Source organism: Panicum virgatum, chromosome 9K (assembly GCF_016808335.1).
Source record: "Panicum virgatum strain AP13 chromosome 9K, P.virgatum_v5, whole genome shotgun sequence".
Taxonomy (NCBI): domain Eukaryota; kingdom Viridiplantae; phylum Streptophyta; class Magnoliopsida; order Poales; family Poaceae; genus Panicum; species Panicum virgatum.
This window is the reverse complement of record NC_053144.1, coordinates 45,083,558-45,103,038: the sequence shown is the minus strand read 5'-3', so window position 1 is coordinate 45,103,038 and position 19,481 is coordinate 45,083,558. Positions and strand designations below refer to the sequence as shown.

General features: G+C 44.4%; 3 protein-coding genes across 5 annotated transcripts; 2 read left to right on the top strand and 1 right to left on the bottom strand.

Annotated features, from left to right (window-relative positions):
- Positions 1-1,299: 1,299 nt before the first annotated feature.
- Positions 1,300-4,523, top strand: LOC120651640 (RNA-binding KH domain-containing protein PEPPER-like). The gene is made up of 6 exons (XM_039929206.1): positions 1,300-1,697; positions 2,272-2,527; positions 3,087-3,241; positions 3,330-3,593; positions 3,784-3,978; positions 4,055-4,523. Exons 1-6 carry the CDS (start codon positions 1,419-1,421, stop codon positions 4,250-4,252), a joined length of 1,347 nt encoding a protein of 448 aa, XP_039785140.1. The 5' UTR covers positions 1,300-1,418; the 3' UTR covers positions 4,253-4,523.
- Positions 4,524-11,219: 6,696 nt separating this feature from the next.
- Positions 11,220-15,886, top strand: LOC120651641 (pentatricopeptide repeat-containing protein At4g11690-like). Of its 3 annotated transcripts, none has more exons than XM_039929207.1 (7): positions 11,220-12,200; positions 12,530-13,806; positions 13,893-13,980; positions 14,480-14,631; positions 14,719-14,982; positions 15,173-15,367; positions 15,444-15,886. In XM_039929207.1, exons 1-2 carry the CDS (start codon positions 11,694-11,696, stop codon positions 12,935-12,937), a joined length of 915 nt encoding a protein of 304 aa, XP_039785141.1. In that variant the 5' UTR covers positions 11,220-11,693; the 3' UTR covers positions 12,938-13,806; positions 13,893-13,980; positions 14,480-14,631; positions 14,719-14,982; positions 15,173-15,367; positions 15,444-15,886. The 3 variants fall into 3 exon arrangements, with proteins under 3 accessions (XP_039785141.1, XP_039785142.1, XP_039785143.1); XM_039929209.1 differs by having other exon boundaries at positions 11,226-12,200; positions 12,530-12,651; positions 15,444-15,879; XM_039929208.1 differs by lacking the exons at positions 14,719-14,982; positions 15,173-15,367; positions 15,444-15,886 and having other exon boundaries at positions 12,530-13,165; positions 13,675-13,806; positions 14,480-14,536.
- A 144-nt stretch (positions 15,887-16,030) lies between these two features.
- LOC120651642 (mediator of RNA polymerase II transcription subunit 31-like) lies at positions 16,031-18,933 on the bottom strand. Its single transcript, XM_039929210.1, has 5 exons — positions 18,490-18,933; positions 17,924-18,020; positions 17,770-17,848; positions 16,988-17,295; positions 16,031-16,318 (listed from the first exon to the last, which is right to left on the bottom strand). The coding sequence occupies exons 1-5, from the start codon at positions 18,620-18,622 to the stop codon at positions 16,309-16,311; spliced, it is 627 nt and encodes a 208-aa protein (XP_039785144.1). The 5' UTR covers positions 18,623-18,933; the 3' UTR covers positions 16,031-16,308.
- Between the last annotated feature and the right edge of the window lie 548 nt (positions 18,934-19,481).

Below are 19,481 nucleotides of genomic sequence, written 5' to 3'. Positions count from 1 at the left end.
TTAGTATTTAAAAGTATTAAATAAAAATTAATTATAAAACTAACTGCAGAATTCTATGGCTAAACTGCGAGACGAATCTAATGAGGTATATTAATCTATAATTACCGGGTGGTTACTGTAGCATCACCGTAGCAAATTATGGATTAATTAGACTCATTAGATTCGTCTCGCAAATTAGCACTCAGCTCTCAAAAAAATTTATAAACAAACTTTATTTGATACTCCAAAATAGTAAGATTTTTTTAAATGTGACAGTGACTTAAAAAAGTTTCAGAAAACAAACAGCACCTTATTACTAGTTGCTGCTAGCGAATTAGCGATGGAACAGGGGGCACCATCACGTAATCACGTAACATGGAGGGAGGGAAACACTCGCACGTGAGCGCGTACAGCCCAAGCTGAAGGTACGAGTGGCGATCGCACTTGACTTGGGTGGCATCACTATTTGTGGGTCGCGTCGTGTTTGAAGAGAATCTTGCATGCATAAAATATTAAACGAAGTTTATTCACAAAACTTTTTTTACAAATGGATGCAACTTTGCATGGCAAATCTAATGAGCATAATTAATTTATAATTTATTATAATAATATTATAATAATCATCCTCTAATTATATAGTCAAAAGCCTCATTAGATTCGTCTCACGAAGTAGCACAGGGGTTGTAAAGTTATTTAATATCCCTAACTGATGGTCAAATTTTGCTACAGTGCCTAGCACTACTAAACCAAACAGCTCCCTAATTTGTCAACAATGTAGGGGCAGTGGTGCAAACATTGAGGGAGTACCGAGTAGTGGTCTAGTAGTCACTGGCGGAGCTATGGCCAAGCCAAATTGGGCCATGGCCCCCTGCCATGCAAAGTTTCCATTAGCTACATAGTAATTTTGACATTGTTCAATGGCTTAGTAGCTCAATTAACAAAGACTGGTCCCCTAATTATTTGTCAGGATCTGCCACTGCTAATGACGCAAAGTGGGAAAGAAAAGAGGACAAAAACATATTTATGTCCTAAAGTGGAGGTATCAAATGCTTTTCTACATACTGGAAGGAAAATAGTCTCTGCAAACTGAAATGAACTGCAGTTTCCGAGATGATCATTTCTTTATTATTTTTTTGAGAATTTGATCATTTCTTTATTTGAGCCTGAGCGAAAGGGTGAAAAATATCACATGGCCCTAATCATAATATTCAGCCCACGAATAAGTATAGAGCCCGTCTCACTAATCTTTTGGCCCACGTAACCGGAGCCCGTGAGAAATCAAATCGTGAACCCATCCAACCAGCCAGATCCCGTGCTCCTCCTCCTCCCAAGTCCCCCACTCCACCTGCCGAGGCTCGCGACGCCTCTGCAACTGCTGCCGCAGCCCCACGCCCCCAAACCCTAGCCCCCCCCCCCCCTCCACCGCCACCGCCACCGCCATGGCCGACCCATCCGATGCCGCCGTCGCCGCCGTGGAGGTCGGGGCGCCAGATTCGCTGCCCCCGCCGGCCGCAGAGGAGGCCGATGCCGCCGCGGCGGAGGAGGCCGCGAAGAGGTGGCCCGGTTGGCCCGGGGACAGCGTGTTCCGGCTCGTGGTTCCGGTGCTCAAGGTAGGGAGCATCATCGGGCGTAAGGGCGAGCTCATCAAGCGCCTCGTCGAGGAGACTAAGGCCAGGGTCCGCATCCTGGAGGGGCCCGTCGGAGCAACCGAGCGCATTGTGAGTACCACCATTAGTTATCAAAAATCGAATTGATATATTAAGCTTTTGGAATTCCTGGTAGAATTGTTAGGTTCAGTTGTAGTACTGGCCAGGATTTTTTTTAACGGTTTTACCTGTCGAGATGGTGGTGAGTAGTATGAGATAAGGTTGTACGTCCTGTGATGAAAGACAAAGATTTAGTTTGTGACATGAGTTCACTGTGGAATGATCTCTTACTTGATTTAGGTTTACGCTAATGACATATATTGAAGTGTTTGTTATCCTAATTCAACATAGGATGGATGTGCCGTGACTGTAACAAGATATCTATAAATACATGAGGGCAGGGCATGATTATCTGAATAGCTGGCTTTCATTATGCTTTTTGTTCTACACTAGTGTGCTGCACGTAGAGTTGTAACATATGGCTATGTGGATACCAAGCTAATCTATCTATGTATGATGTTTGGTGCCCCAAATGAATTCAAATAGATATTGGATAGCTCTTTTGATTGTTCTTGTTTAGCTATCTTACTAAAATAATTGTACTTGCTCTCTTGTCTATACTTTACTGAATCACGAATCTCTGCAGGTCTTGGTGTCTGGGAAAGAAGATCCAAGCTTGGAGCTTCCTCCAGCTATGGATGCTCTAGTGAGAGTTTTTAAACGTGTCATTGGAATAGCAGATGGTGCTGCTGAGGGCACTCAGGCAGCTGCTGCACCTGGTGTATGTGCTGCCAGACTGCTGGTTCCTGGAGCTCAAGCTATAAACCTAATTGGGAAGCAAGGTGCCACAATCAAGTCAATTCAGGAGAGCACTGGTGCTACAATCCGGGTTATCTCAGTAGGTAAAGTATTATTGGCTAGTATGTTAATATGCCGTTGTTCTGGTACAGTAGTTGATGCTCGTGCTGTTATCTTCATATTCTACAAATTTACTGCAAACCTTGTATTGGTTCTGGCAGGCTGATTTTCCAGCAAGCTTTAACTTTTTATAATTCCAATTTGCAAAATGTTAGCACAAAAGTTTGTCACCCTTTTGGCCTTTTTAGACTTTTTGACATTTGGGCTGCCCTCAAGAATCACAATCATTATAACCCACATTTCGCTTGTCTATTCCCTTCTCCAAAATGCTAGGAGCTTTACTGTGATTCAGCGAACTAGTTTGCACCCATGGTGACAGAAGTTTAAGTTGATTTGGTTATTTAAATAGCACTAGCTTAGAACATTATGGCAAGGCTCACTTTTTCTAGTGTGTGTAGATGATATGTACTTTAAGGATTTAAGACAATGTTGATTAAACGTTCATAAAAATGAGCGATGATTGTTCTTGGCCTATTAATATTTGTAGATGAAAACGTTCATAAAAAGGAGTGATGATTGTTCTTGGCTTATTAATATTTGTAGATGAACGAGAGCGGCCATTCTATGTAACTGATGATGAAAGGATAGTTGAGATACAAGGTGAAACAGAGAAAGTTCTAAAAGCACTTCAAGCAGTTTCTAACCATCTTCGGAAGTTTTTGGTTGACCATAGTGTACTCCCATTATTTGAAAAGACTGTAAGCGCAAAGTTTAACTCATGCTAAGCTTCACTAGTCCACCCTTCATATCATTTTTAGTTCACTGTTTTCTCCCCTTTTTTTTCAGAATACTACAGTGAGCCAAGATCGCAGCGGTGATGGTTGGAGTGATATGTCACATCCTCCGATTGGTTCTGCACAAGTAAATCAACCACCTCCAGTAGTTGACGAATATATTCTTCCAGCGAAGAGGGACACTTTGTATCTTGAACGAGAACCTCTAGTAGATCATAGCATTCATCGCTCAGGAGTGTCACTTTATGGGCGTGATCCTGCCTTGTCAACATTACGACCCTCTGGGATGCATGGTGCTGGGCCTCTACTTACACAGGTCTGGATTGTTTTCTCATCTTCATTTCTCTCCATAAGATTTTTAGTGGGTTAAATTAAATGCAATTCATGGGTTTGTTTTGATTTAGATGTTGTATGGGTCTCTTTCTGGCTATGCATTACATGCACTGACCCTTTTACGAGTTACTAATGATTCCTTGAACTGTTGCTTACAAGAAATCTTTTTGCAGATAACTCAAACAATGCAAATCCCACTTACCTACGCAGAGGACATTATAGGAGTCAAAGGAGCAAATATCGCGTACATACGAGCTAATAGTGGGGCTGTTGTGACAATTCAGGAGAGTTTGGGCAGCCCTGATGATATTACTGTTGAAATAAAGGGGACGTCTTCACAAGTACAAGCTGCCCAACAGCTCATCCAGGTAATAGCATGTATGATGTTCCTTCGAAATTTAGATTTCTCGAGTGTATATATTTTTACACCATATCTTCCTTCAGGACTCCTTAGCTGCACACCGAGAACCTGTCAGAAGCAGCTATGTGGGAGCAGGATTAGATCCAGTGTACAGGCCCAGCTACTCACAATATGGCAGTTCCACTTATTCGTCGTCATCACTGCCATCTTATTCTAGCATCGATGATGGTAGATATCCGTCTTCAGGCATGGGCGGCTATGGGTCAAGTTACCGGTACTAGTAGCAGTTCATTGTTGGGAATGCATCCTGTATTTGTTCCTGAATGATCAGTACATGTTGGCAAGTTTCCTGCTGACCGTGTGCTTCCGGGTGGGAATCCGGTAGATCGTATTGTATCTCTGTACGCATTTCAGGGTATGCTATACTCTGTTAGAGTGACAACAGACAGCTTATAGGTTCTCATCGATGGAATTGAAAGCTGTACTGGCTTCCCGTGGTTTAACGGTGCCTGTTTTTGGTGAACTGCAATGAGATGACCACATTTTGTGCAACGAATGATAAAAAAATGTGCCCATCTGTGCCTACAAGCGATCACGTGGTGATATAGTAGGCCAGTGGGCAGCATATATGTTACGATTAATGAATAGTCGTTGAATGTGCATTTCCAGCTGATGGCATTTACACCGTGATAAAAAATCAACAAGAACAACTCCAACACAAATGATTACTCATTCAGGGTCATGAATAGGCGCTGAATGTACATTTCCAGCTGCCGGTGTTTAGTCCGTGACAAAAATCTGACTAAAACAACGCCAACACAAATGATTAGTCGTTCAGGAGCATATTGACATCTAAAGTTACATCTGCAGCTCCCACAGGGCAGTATCAAACATGACTTCTGAACTACAAGGCCTCACCAAACATTGAAAAGGCTCCATAGGCAGTGACTTCGCGTATGTTTTCGCGTGATGGACCACGTGACTTGTGACTCTTTTGCCATCTGCGTATTAAAATGGCAACAGTCACCGGATGTAATTTGTGTGCAGCCAATGCCATAATCTCGAGTTAAGTGAGCAGAATTAATCCGAGTTAATTGAGTGATTACTACTGTCAGTAAGTGGTGCTTTTATAGCGCAATTGTTCAGCTGTGACCTGCCCAATCGCCTATAAGAAGATCTGGAGACATCCAGGTAAAACCGTAAAACACACATGAAAACCACCCACATTCTCCTCTTTCTTTTTTCCTGCTGGTGATCTGTGCTGTGGTGCTAAGCTACTGGATCTCGCCGGCTCTTCTCCTTGGCGTGCACCGAGGTGAAGGGTGAGCGGTGTATTTCCGAGCCTTTGTTGTTGTGAAGCCTTCAATGAGGGACGGCAATAAAGTTTATGGGCAGCCTAATAGATCAGTCAGATCTTAAGGAGGACTATTAGTTCACTACAGAAGCTTTGATGTATCGTTGCATAAGGTTAGCAATATCTATTAGTATTTTTTTTAGTCTTTATATCCGGTATATTCAAAGGTACATTTGTGATCTGGTTCGATACTACTACCTAAATTGACATGCCTGATTTATGTCGGATAGATTTGGTTGGCCTAACCTGTACTAATGTGGATCAGAGTACAATACCTGAATAATATCTTCCCAACTAGTTCTCGGGCTTAATTTGAATCTGCTTATGTCACATGATATATACAGTTGTTTTTATATGATACTAACCAGAACAATGTGCAACTTAGCTAGACACTCTCAGTGGTCTGATTGAGTTTTAATATAATCAGTTACATGGATCTCTTCATTTTGTAAATTAAAATGGCTTTCAACGTTAAAACTATAGTAGAACCATTAAAACTATATATCTCAAAGTATGCTCCTACAAAATCAAATAGCAGTCCAATTAGCTCTATGAATAATTAATTATACAATTATTAAGACTACTAATAGTACTTCTGAAAAACAATATATATTCCTCACTAATCTTTTCGTATTTGAAACTAGACTTGCAGGATAACGAGTGATGGATAGAGCTCTCGCACCACCATGTCATTGCAATCAGAACTGCTCTCTCCACTCTGTAGCTGTAGTAGTTGTATCCCTGTCTAGGCAGTAGTTACAGGTGTTATCACTAAAGTGAAGTAGTGCCATCAAAAAAACTAAAGTGAAGTAGTTCAGTTGTAGTCTTTCCCCTTCTTTAGCATCTGACTGTCATTGCAACATCAATCTGCAGTCTATACCTACCCTAAAGCATGTATGCCTGTTATAAATCTCAATAGATAATGGTTATCGCTAACAAAACTCACTCTCTTGACTGTTTGATGATGGTGACTTTGTGTTGCTGTGCACTCTCGTATCAGATTTTGGAGCTACTTCTTGAAAGTGGAATAGCAAAGGTTCATCCCTTGAAGATGCACAAATCACGGAAATTTTGACCGCTCCAGTTGCAAATTATTTTTTTAGATCATATAGTACAATTCCGACACTCACAACGCACGCACACTCACACCTTTATGAACACACGTACGTAAACCCTACCCCTATGAGCATCTTCGAAGACTGAGCCGGCAAATCATCGAGATTGACGAAGTCACCACAGACGCCTCACTGTCGACGGGAACGTCGCCTACCACTGAATGCACAACGCCGCTAAATATCAGAATATTCACTCCCATGGGGAGTCGAATCCAGGACCTCAGTGCTACCGAGACTCTTGTAACCACTAGGCTACAGGCCCTTTCGCCCCGTTGCAAATTGTTGATAGATATACTCATATACATTGGGTGATAGGGGGTACTGCTGTTTATTTCATTGAATCTGCAAGACGCAGCCTGTTGCTTTGAAATAATCAGGCAACCTAAAGACCTTGACAGTTTGGATTTGGAGATGCTCACTTTGACAAAGCTTTATAATCTTACCTTTCTAGGGTAACCGAATAGTGCATAAGTGCTGTTGTACCATTTGTTTTGTCCATAGGAAAACATTCTAGAATGATTTCCATTGGTGCTCAAGAAGATCAAAGCCTCTAATTTGGTTGGCATAGTACTATTCCTGGAAGAGTTATGTCGATTTGGGCATTTGCCCTCTTTACAACTGGCTCTCGTTTCTAGTGAATGAACGAAGCCACCACAAAATGGTTCATTCTTTGTTTAATTCCACGTTACAAAAATAACTAGACAATTCACTAATCAAGTAATTGATTGATGAGACCGTGAAGGAATGATGAACAAATCTGCACAACTCGCGCACGTAAGCGGTTTTTTCTTTTTTATATTTAAAAAAAATTAAAATTTCAAAAATATATGTCGGTTTTGGAAAATTTCAAAAATATACCCCGGTCGCCCTATGGGGGGGCGACAGGGCTCAAATATAATTTTTTTTTCTTCAAATTTGCAACGAAATCCCTGGAGAAAAAAAAGAGGGGGGCCTGTCGCCCCCCCCAACGGGCGACAGGCCCCTGTCGCCCACCTCAGGGGCGACAGGCCCCTGTCGCCCGTTGGGGGGGCGACAGGCTCCTGTGTTTGGCCGTTGGGGGGCGACAGGCTCCTGTGTTTGGCCAACAAAGCCTATTGAATTGCATAAAATTCCTCCAGCGTCCGAAGATTTATTATGATATATTTGCAGAAGGATTTGGAAATCGAGTTCGAATTATCATGAAATTTACGGAAGGTGTCGGATGTCAATTTTGGTGGGTGATGCGGCCTCTAAAGGATGACACTAGAGAAACTACTTTTCATGTGATTTCGAACTATAAACTTTTTTGTCAGCGCAGATGTCTGGTAGATGCTGATTTCACGTTGATTTACACAAATCTATAATGATTAGAAACTAAAAACGAGGTCTCGAAGCAATTCGGACGATTTCGATTATCATTTATTTGTACTTATTAGTTACTTCTACCAATAGAGCTTAGAAGTTCGAAGTAATAATTTCTTGGTTGATTGTATCCTTAACCATTTCTTTTTTTTGACACGAGGAACTCAACATGAATCCACTAATTGATGCTGCTTCAGTTATTGCTTAAACCCTGGCCACCATTCGCCGCCATTCCCTTTGTCATTTGAGCCTAAAAATTCAGAAAAAAGAGAGGGATGAGGAGAAGAAAAGCGGCGAAGCTCTGCCGAATTGCGTACTCCTGATCTACAGGTAACTTAAAAGCACACATGTAATTAATATAACGATAAGAAATAAGAACTAAGAAATGCATTACGTAATGTGAACCACCAAATTTTACATCATAATATAACGATAATGAAACACACATCACACATGCAGTGGCATGTCAGAACCCGTTGCAAACTACGGTAAACAGATTCCGGACTAACCTAACATGTCTTAGGTAATTTAAAAAAAATAGAATAAACACAATGATACAGCATGTCACTAGCACTAGGGTAGTCCTAGTAGCCGTACCCCCACGTAGCAAACTGCGTTGAGCCTTCTCCGCAGTATCCACCCATTGCAGGTGGTGCAGGCGGTGGTGCCGGAGGCGCATGGCCCTTCTTCTTGTGACAAGGGCAGTTGCAGTAAGGAATAGTGCATGGTTCATCCTGTGAAACGGCTGCATTGCTGATATCATCAACTTCGTCGTCTTTGTTACCCTCGCTCACTTCCTCATAATGGTTCACCTTACATTCCAGATCAAAGATCTTTATCTGGAGGTACTCGATGAACTCCTGAACAGAATCAATTGGTGCAGGATCTACCCACCTAGTAAAACCACAGTTTTCTGGTGCATCGGAAGACTGCAAAACAAATTCCATGTAAGGTGTCTCATTGAAGATAAAGAAATGAAACAACCGAGTATTACCCATGCATGTGGACATTTAAAGAAACGCCGACCGCCATCCATCCCGTTGGTGCACATCTGCACTAAGCAGTCCTCACCATGTCTGTATTTTGGCCACGGTTCTCTACGGTTATCGTATTGTCGAAGGGGAGTTTCATTGGTAAATTCACTCTTGTGCTGTGGCAGAAACTCAAACACTGGTTCCGGAAAGGAATCAGGTCCAAGAGGCCCCTCCCATATTATGGGGTCTCCCTTTCTTCCCCCTTTTCCTTTCCCAAAACCATAGTAATTCTTCCCGCTAGACCCACCTCCAGACATTGGGTATACAATGAGGTTTGATGTTTGAGTTGTGCTGGGAGTTCACAAACTTGGGAGTATTTATAGGCGCACAAATGTCTGATACCCGGAGTGTGGAGTGTTTATAGGCGGCATCTTTGTGCATGCAGACTCACAGCACTGCATTACTGCCGCTCGATCGATCGCGCCTAGATGCCGCCTTCCCCACTACACGCCACAGACCTTCGCTATAGAATGACAGGTCCGTCGTCCTCGCCAGAGAGACTGCTTTGAAGGTGAGCTGGTGTGGTTGCCGTGTTGTCACATCTTTTTGAAATGTTGGAAGAGCACTGCTATTGGGTTGTCGTCTTTTGTCACGAATGTCTGGGCAAAGAATGCGACATTTGGGAAATCCGTGATCGCCGTGCTGAGCAGTGGCAACCTGTGATCTCGTACTCGCAGCTAGATACACTATGGTTCCTATTTTGAGCTATTCGAGCTTTTTAGCAGCAGACCCTGATGTATTTCTTAGTTCTTAATTCTTATCGTTATATTAATGTGTGTTTTTTAGTATTCTAGTGACATGAAAAGCTCCGAAAATATTAAAGAAAAGTTCAAAGATTTCATAGACTCCCGGCTACAACTGCAAATTAATGGTAAAGACTACAACACACAGAGTTAAGCTCTCAACTTAAAACACAAATAACTAATTTGCAGTGGCATGTGCACGCGACAAGATAATTTCTTGTTGCATCTAAACCTACCATGCCTTATGGAATGTAAAATGCCAGGATTACATGGTACTACTCTACTGAGTGCACCTAGGATATTTGCCCTTCCTAATTGCTTCGGGCCCGGCTTCCTTCGCACGGCGTGCCCTCTCTCGCTTTCTCTCCCTGTCAGCTTCACGTTCGGCCACCGCCTTACGATCCACCTCCTCCATCCTCTTGCGGATCTCTTCTTGCTCTTTGTTGCGCTTCTCCTCTTGCTGTTCCTCGTGCTTCATTCGGCGCCAACGTTCTGCAGCCCATCTTGCTTTTTGTTCGACAATGTCCTTTGCCTGATGCGACTGCACGGTGTCGAACCACTGCATAAAATCACAAAGAGGCGGAGGAGACTTTGTCCAACACAAGTTAGAATCATAACTCAATGTTAGGTCATATAGAAAAATAGCGTATGTTGTCCTGCTACCTTGGCCCGGTCTTTGCCATATCGCTTAGGTGGATCATATTCGTAGTTCTCACACATAAAGAACCTCATGCCGTAGTCATCTCCTAAAACCTCAGATTGCATGAACTTGCATAACGAACCGTAGAAGCACATTGACACATCAATTCCTTTGGGTACGGTGGCTTTACACTTGCTCCACGGAATGTAGGTTGATCCTGACGAAGACATTAGCGCTATAGTGTGGTGCGCCAAATAACAAACCATAATTTAAGCAATGCACATATCGTATACCAAATCGATGCGTGAAAATATAGGTACTGTTATAATTCTATTGTCTTATACTGCATCAATAAGGTACTATCATAATTCTATTCTAATGTATAATTATTTTATTTGAAAAAGTCTGTAATAGTACTCAAATTGTAATACTAAACCAGTGTTCTAAAGCACCAAATCTAATTCAGCTAATCTGCTAATTAAATTAAATTGTTATACAATATCAACGAATTTATACGAAAGTTACCGGTAGATCACAAGTGCGGAATTCGGCAGAGCTTCGCTGCTTCCCTTCTTCTCACCCCTCTCTATTTTCTGGATTTTTTGAGGTCAAATGAGAGGAGGGAATGAGGGGGAGGCCTTATATAGGCGGGCTGACCCGGTCGCCCGTGGGGGGGGGGGGGCGACAGGACCCCCCTGTCGCCCGCAGGAGTGGCGACCGGCCCCCCTGGCGGGCCTACTGGCCTGTCGCCCCTGGGGTGGGCGACAGGGGCCTGTCGCCCGTTGGGGGGCGACAGGCCCCCCTTTTTTTTCTCCAGGGACTTCGTTGCAAATTTGAAGAAAAAAAATTACATTTGAGCCTTGTCACCCCCATAGGGCGACCGGGGTATATTTTTGAAATTTTCCAAAACCGACATATATTTTTGAAATTTTAATTTTTTTTTAAATATAAAAAAGAAAAACCGCCGCACGTAAGCTGTGCTTCACGCGCTCGCAAAGCAAACTGGGCCTCTTCGAATGACGGCCCACCAAAGAACTAACACCCCGGCACGCGGCACCGCGCGAGTTACCTCCAACAGCTCCCCGCCCGGCCGCCCCCCTCGCCGGCCGCCCGCCGCCGCATCCTCCTCCTCCTATGCCCTTCCAACCCACGCTTCCGCGACGCTGCCCCCGCGAACGCAAACTCGCCTCCTTCCTAGCCGCCGCCGCCGCCTCCCTCTCCGACCCCCTCAAACCGTCGCTCTCGCCGCCCGCCGGCGCAGTGCCTGCAGCTCCCACCCCCGCTGCTTACAACGCCCTCATGTGCGCCTACTCCCGCGCTGGCCGCCCCGACGAGGTCCTCCGCCTCTTCCGCTCCCTCCAAACTGGGCCTCTTCGAATGACGGCCCACCAAAGAACTAACACCCCGGCACGCGGCACCGCGCGAGTTACCTCCAACAGCTCACCGCCCGGCCGCCCCCCTCGCCGGCCGCCCGCCGCCGCATCCTCCTCCTCCTATGCCCTTCCAACCCACGCTTCCGCGACGCTGCCCCCGCGAACGCAAACTCGCCTCCTTCCTAGCCGCCGCCGCCGCCTCCCTCTCCGACCCCCTCAAACCGTCGCTCTCGCCGCCCGCCGGCGCAGTGCCTGCAGCTCCCATCCCCGCTGCTTACAACGCCCTCATGTGCGCCTACTCCCGCGCTGGCCGCCCCGACGAGATCCTCCGCCTCTTCCGCTCCCTCCCCTTCCGGCCCACTGCCCCGCTCTTCACTACCCTCATCTCCTCCCTCGCGGACTCCGGCCGCCACCGCGCCGCGCGCGCCGCCTTTTCCTCCCTTCTCGTCTCCGGCCTCCCGCCCACGACCTCCGTCCTCACAGCGCTGCTCAAGGCCCACCGCACCGCCTCTGTCGAATCCGTGTACCACGTCTTCTCGGACTTCTTGGCCGCTATGGCCGTCGCGGGCTGCTCCGCTGACGCCGCTGTCTACAACTGCCTCATTTCGGCGCTCTGCGACTTCCGGCGGGTCGATGAGGCCTCGGGCGCCTTGACACCTCATGTCTAGACAACCACATCTTTCCCACTTTCGGCTCCTAACACACCACGATCCTGCGCGGGTATTGTGAGCAAGGCAGGATCTCGAGGCAGAGAGGTTAGTTGATACCAATGATCGAAAGTAGGGTGTCCGCCGGATTTCATCACATACAGCGTGCTCATAGAGGGGCTTTGTAGTGTGGTGAGGCATTCCGGCAAGTAGATATTATGCGGAGCAGAGGAGTGTCCATGACAGTTGACTGCTCCGCTGACGCCGCTGTCTACAACTGCCTCATTTCGGCGCTCTGCGACTTCCGGCGGGTCGATGAGGCCTCGGGCGTCCTTGACCTCATGCTAGACAACCACATCTGGCCCACTATTCGCTCCTACACCACGATCCTGCGCGGGTATTGTGAGCAAGGCAGGATTCTCGAGGCAGAGAGGTTAGTTGATACCATGATCGAAGTAGGGTGTCCGCCGGATGTCATCACATACAGCGTGCTCATAGAGGGGCTTTGTAGTGTGGGGGAATTCGGCAAGGTGGAAAGGGTTTTAGAAAAGAGTGAGGAGATGGGGTGGACGCCAAATTTTGTCACATATACTATATACATGTCTGCCCTTTGCAGAATGGGATTCTCGGATGAGGCATTCCGGCAAGTAGATATTATGCGGAGCAGAGGAGTGTCCATGACAGTTGAGACAGTTAATATTCTCTTTGATTGCTCGTGACGAGACTCGAGGTTTGCTGAAGCAGTGTGTTTGCTGGAATATAGCGGAGAGCTGGGCTGGGAGGTTGATGTGTTCTGCTATAACACACTGATGAGTAGGCTCTGTGAGGTTGATGATTTTGCTAGGGTCTTGAAGCTATTGGTTGATCTTATAAAGAAGGGCATTGGGCCAGATATGTTCAGTTTTACTATTGCAATCCGGAGCCTCTGTGGAGCTGAGAAGTTTCAGGTAGCACAGTACCTACTGGATAATGAGGCAATTGTATATGATGTTGTGGCATTCAATACTTTAATTCATGGATTATGCATGGTTGGGGATTTACATGGAGTGATAGAAATTTATATGGATATGATCAGTAGGAATGTTATTCCAAATAACTTTACCATTGCTATGGTAATCGATAGTTTATGCAAACAGAAGAAGTTTCTTACAGCAATCAATTTTCTTCTTGAACCATCGGTAGAATATTTGCTTCCTGGTCATGAATCTTTGGGCAAATGTTTGGTTCTTGATCTTGAATCTTCGAGAAAATGTTTGGTTCCGAATCATTTCGTTCGCCTGACTAATTGGCTGGTAAAAGCGAAAGGATTGGGATATGTACTGATCCTTCTCCGTAAGATACGTTCTAAAGGTCTTGCACTAGATGTCTTCTTATTTAATCCACTGGTTAGGATATTTTGCTGGGAAGGGTACTGTAAGCATGAGAACTTCTATGAAGTTTCTTTTATTCTTGACAGTATGCTGGAATGCCTCTCCAGCCTGCAAACAACATAAGTCAGCCAGCGATGCAAGTAGTGCAAATTCTAGTTTGCTGTCTCATCCTCCCTAAGCTATTCAACTAGCTGTCCATTGATAGATTGAACTACAAGGTCAGTTGGCACTGATAATGACAAAGTTTCCTATTGCTATGCTTTATTGGATCCAATACATGATGTCAATTCATCTAACTTTTCAGGCAAGGAGCTGAGTTGCGGCTAGCAAACCACTTTATGGGGCACACAGATTCAAGTAGTCGGAACAAGACTATTAAGATTGACATAAAGGTATACTCTTTTGCTTCTTATGGACAAAACAATTGCTGAATACATCATTATTTGGTTATTTAAATAGCACTAGCTTAGAACATTATGGCAAGGCTCACCTTTTCTAGTGTGTGTAGACAATATGAACTTTAAGGATTGAAGATAATGTTGATTAAACATGCATAAAAAATGACTGATGATTGTTCTTGGCTTATTAGGCCCTGTTTAGTTGGTGAAAAGTTGTTGGTTTTAGTACTGTAGCACATTTCGTTGTTATTTGACAAATAATGTCTAATCATGGACTAATTAGGCTTAAAAAATTCATCTTGTGCTAATCAGTTAGACTGTGTAATTAGTTATTTTTTTCAACTGCATTTAATGCTCCATACATGTGTCCGAACATTCGATGTGACAGGTACTGTAGAAATTTTTTTGAAAACTAAACAGGACCTTAATATTTGTAGATGAAAACGTTCATAAAAATGAGTGATGATTGTTCTTGTCTTATTAATATTTGTAGATGAACGAGAGCGGCCATTCTATTTAACTGATGATGAAAGGATAGTTGAGATACAAGGTGAAACAGAAGTTCTAAAAGCACTTCAAGCAGTTTCTAACCATCTTCGGAAGTTTTTGGTTGACCATAGTGTACTCCCATTATTTGAAAAGACTGTAAGCGCAAAGTTTAACTCATGCTAAGCTTCACCAGTCCACCCTTCATATCATTTTTAGTTCACTGTTTTCTCCCTTTTTTTTCAGAATACTACAGTGAGCCAAGATCGCAGCGGTGATGGTTGGAGTGATATGTCACATCCTCCGATTGGTTCTGCACAAGTAAATCAACCACCTCCGGTAGTTGACAAATATATTCTTCCAGCGAAGAGGGACACTTTGTATCTTGAACGAGAACCTCTAGTAGATCATAGCATTCATCGCTCAGGAGTGTCACTTTATGGGCGTGATCCTGCCTTGTCAACATTACGACCCTCTGGGATGCATGGTGCTGGGCCTCTACTTACACAGGTCTGGATTGTTTTCTCATCTTCATTTCTCTCCATAAGATTTTTAGTGGGTTAAATTAAATGCAATTCATGGGTTTGTTTTGATTTAGATGTTGTATGGGTCTCTTTCTGGCTATGCATTACATGCACTGACCCTTTTACGAGTTACTAATGATTCCTTGAACTGTTGCTTACAAGAAATCTTTTTGCAGATAACTCAAACAATGCAAATCCCACTTACCTACGCAGAGGACATTATAGGAGTCAAAGGAGCAAATATCGCGTACATACGAGCTAATAGTGGGGCTGTTGTGACAATTCAGGAGAGTTTGGGCAGCCCTGATGATATTACTGTTGAAATAAAGGGGACGTCTTCACAAGTACAAGCTGCCCAACAGCTCATCCAGGTAATAGCATGTATGATGTTCCTTCGAAATTTAGATTTCTCGAGTGTATATATTTTTACACCATATCTTCCTTCAGGACTCCTTAGCTGCACACCGAGAACCTGTCAGAAGCAGCTATGTGGGAGGAGGATTAGATCCAGTGTACAGGCCTAGCTACTCACAATATGGCAGCTCCACCTTCAGGCCTGGGTGGCTATTCGTCGTCATCACTGCCATCTTATTCTAGCATCGACGATGGTAGATATCCATCTTCTGGACTGGGTGGCTATGGGTCAAGTTACCGGTACTAGTAGCAGTTCATCGTTAGGAATGCTTGGTGCATCCTGTATTTGGTCCTGAATGATCAGTACAAGTCGGCAAGTTTCCTGCTGACTGGGCTTCAGGGTGGGAATCTGGTAGATCGTATTGTATATGTGTACGCATTTCGTGTTACTATACTCTTTTGGAGTGACAGACAGTTTATAGGTTCTCGTCAATGGAATCGAAATCTGTACTGGCTTCCCGTGGTTTAACGGTGCCTGTTTTTGGCGAACTGAAATTAGATGACCACTTTTTGTGTAACGGATGATAAAAAACGTGCCCATCTGTGCCGGCAAGCGATCAAGCCAGTGGGCAGCATATGCGTAATTCATCAATAATCGCTGAATGTGCATTTCCAGCTGATGGCATTTACTATTTTACTCCGTGATAAAAATCAACTAGATCAACTCCAACACAAATGATTACTCATTCAAGATCATGAGTCCTGCTGTCGGTGTTTAGTCCGTGACAAAAACCTGACTAAAACAACGCCAACACAAATGATTAGTCACTCAGGAGCATATTGACATCTAAAGTTACATCTGCAAGGCCTACAAATATTGAACATTGAAAGGCTCCATAGGCAGCGACTTCTGGCTTGCATCCTATTTGTCCACTGTTGAGCTGCCCAACATGTTCAACTAACCCATCCTGCAGCAAAGACGTGAGTGGTATAGTCAGTAATCATATGGCCACTATATCTAACACTGGCACCACACTCCAGAGCTCAAACCACAAAGCAGTCAAGGAAAAAAACAGTCTGACACGCAGCTCAATGTGAAGTTGAGCATGCCACCTTTCCAAATTAGTTATTCCAACTGACTACCAAACAATCTGTTGTAACAATTGCATGTATTATTAACAAAATTTCAAATTAATGTATTCGCACAATAGGCAACAGATTAATAAAAAAGTAGAAATAATAAAAAGATTGCTCCACCCCATCTTCAATTGACTTCTATGGGAAAAGAGGATAGATCTCTCCTGCAAAGCATGTTGAGGGCATCCATCATCTCTCATGTAAAAGGAAAAGGATACCAATTTCCTATGCTAGTTTAGCTCATGGTGGTTCCCCTTTGGGATAGTGGGTTTAGCAGGAATTGTTTGAAACTAAGGATGTTTATTGAGAAGCAAGTTGGAAATTCATAATCAGGATTGGAAGAATAGCCATAAATTTATCTAAACTGGATCATATTCTAATAAAATAACAGTTCACTAATGATTTCATAGCACAGACAAAGCAGCAAGGCAAAAACATGCATGGACAAATAACAACTTCGTGAAACAATTTGTTGAATGATTGCAAACGAAGGTGCGTACTTCCTCTTTCTGTTGCCCATAGCATTTCTCATGTCGGTCTTCGGCATATTGGTGCCTGGAGTTCCTACAAACTGCATAGGAGACATTGCAGATGCACCACCTGCTGGCACAGATGGCATAGATGATGCCGGTGCAGGAGCAGGTGGGGCCACAGGTGTTGGTACTGGTGGTGGTAGGGGCACCGTTGCAGGTCCTTGTGAAGGTGCAGGCGCCGGAGCTGGTTCGGGAGGAGGGCGTGGTAGGATGTGCTTCAGTCTATTATTCCTGTAGTTTTTCCAGAAGAAATATTGCTGCCTGTGAGCAAGCTCCTGTCAAAACATTAAGATGGCAGTGTTAGTTTCATACAAGTGGTCTTAACAGACCAAAAACAATGTGGTGCAAAGTAAACTTCTGAACATTTATAAAGAATCGAAAAGCTGTTTCCTTGACCAATTCCTTCACAAGGATGGACCCAGGAATTGGCTGGGCCCCGGGCTGAATCTATGGTTCTGGGCTGAGTAGATATCACACAAATTCAGATACTTAAAGAGAAAATCAGATCTGGACCCACCCACGCGGGGAGAGGGGGGTGGGATTCAACCCAGGCCCTGGATCTGCCCCTGAGTTTGAGCCACTTTCCTGTTTCTTTATAGGTTCTAACAAGCTACAACAAAGATAATATGTCCAAAGGAGCAATTCCAGCTTGGATCTGAAATGACTAATAATGCTGCATAGCAGCAAATCAAAAGCTAAAGACTTGTGACTGAGTGTGATTCAAGGCATATGGGGGGTCAAAAGGTCACCTTGTTTGCTGGATGTGCCATTGCATTGCGGAAATTGGCGTTTTGGAGGAGCTCAAGAAAGAAAAGGCAGTGTGGATAACTGCATCATTAGGAAAGGCATGAGCAAGTTATTTTCTCAGTTGCAGACAAATCTAAAGAAGATGATCTCACCCACATTATATATTTGATATACTCCGGGCGCTGCCAGTATTTTAGGTACTTGAGGTATCCGATGAACGCCTCATCCTCAAAATATCTATTTTGTGCTAGATCTGCTCAAGGAAAAAAAAAGGATTACCGATGTTGTGGATGTGGTACGAAACAGAATACTCATGGAACAAGTAAACTCAAGTGAGAAAGGAACAACAATGAAAGGTGAAGCACACATAATGGTGAGATTCAAGCAATACCACTAAAAATAGCACAGGCTTAACATAGCAGTCGTGCCTTATTGGTGGGAGATTGCTCCCAAGTCCCAAGATCATATTTAGGCCGAGATTCCTAGAGCATCATCCCTCACTTTTAAACAGGAACTTGCTGACGAACATAACACTAGAATTACAGTTCTCTGCATTTTCTACGAATTGCTAATTACTTGCACACAACCCATCTCCAAATTGGTTACCTCAAACCAACAGCTACAGATTACAATCTAATATTGCTTCCACGAAGCGTGCAACATCTAAGCAGCTAAAACTAAACAGGTGAGATGAAACGAGGGAATGGAGAGGAGTACAGTACAGTGAATGTAGGTAGGGTTAGCGAGGCACTGCACGAACTCCAACTCGAGTTGGAACCGCAGAACCCCGTTGTCGGTTTCCTTGTAAGGCGGAGACTTCACGCCCGCGCCAGGGGCGGACTCGACGTCGGCCATGGGGGTTCAATCCGTCGAACCCCACCGCTCAAACAATCGATCCGATTGCGGCCGGACCTCCACTCCACAGAAGACCAGCAGTGAAGGGCGGGGAAGAGAAGGGTGCGAATAGAGAAGCGTCGTGTCGAAGGATACTGGTTTGATGGCTAGCGTCGCCGCCGGCAAGGTCACCGACGATGAGGAGAAACGAGCACACTGGTGTCGGCGGAGAGGGGGAGAAGGGAGAAGGAAACCGGACACCGCGGAGGCGGGGGACGGAAGTCCTCGGGTCGAGCCAATTTTCAGTTTTGCCCTCGAAGAGCTGCGGAATAGCAACTCAGAAGATCAAGATGACTCGAGTTACTAAGTTAGGGTGTTAAGTTTGGAGAGTCAAGCCCCACCCAATAAGACCCCGTCCAAACACCTAGGATTATACCGGTCTTAACGGAAGTTTCACGAAGAGTTTCATAATATTAAATATTATCAATTTTACTGACATGAAAAGAAGAGAGAATGATGAAATTTTATGAAATGCGAGGAGAGTTTCATTTGGCACTGTTATCTAGTTTTCAGTCTAAGTAACTGTGTCAAGAAAATTTCCACAGAGACTGGCATTATAGCAACTCTAAGAAAACAGCTACCCTCCTACCTCAATTTAGAGTCTTTTAACCCCATAAAAAATAGAGACCTTCCTAAATGGTGGAGAAACCAACAGACCAGATAAATCTTGATTAGGGATGGCAACGGGACCCGCAACCTTGCAGGTATGGCCATTTTTGCTCCCATGGGTCTGCTAACAGGTGTTTTCCTCACCCATCAGGTGAATCGGATGCAATTCCTTTCTTTTACACTCCAGACCCGTTACCCGATTGGGCACCCG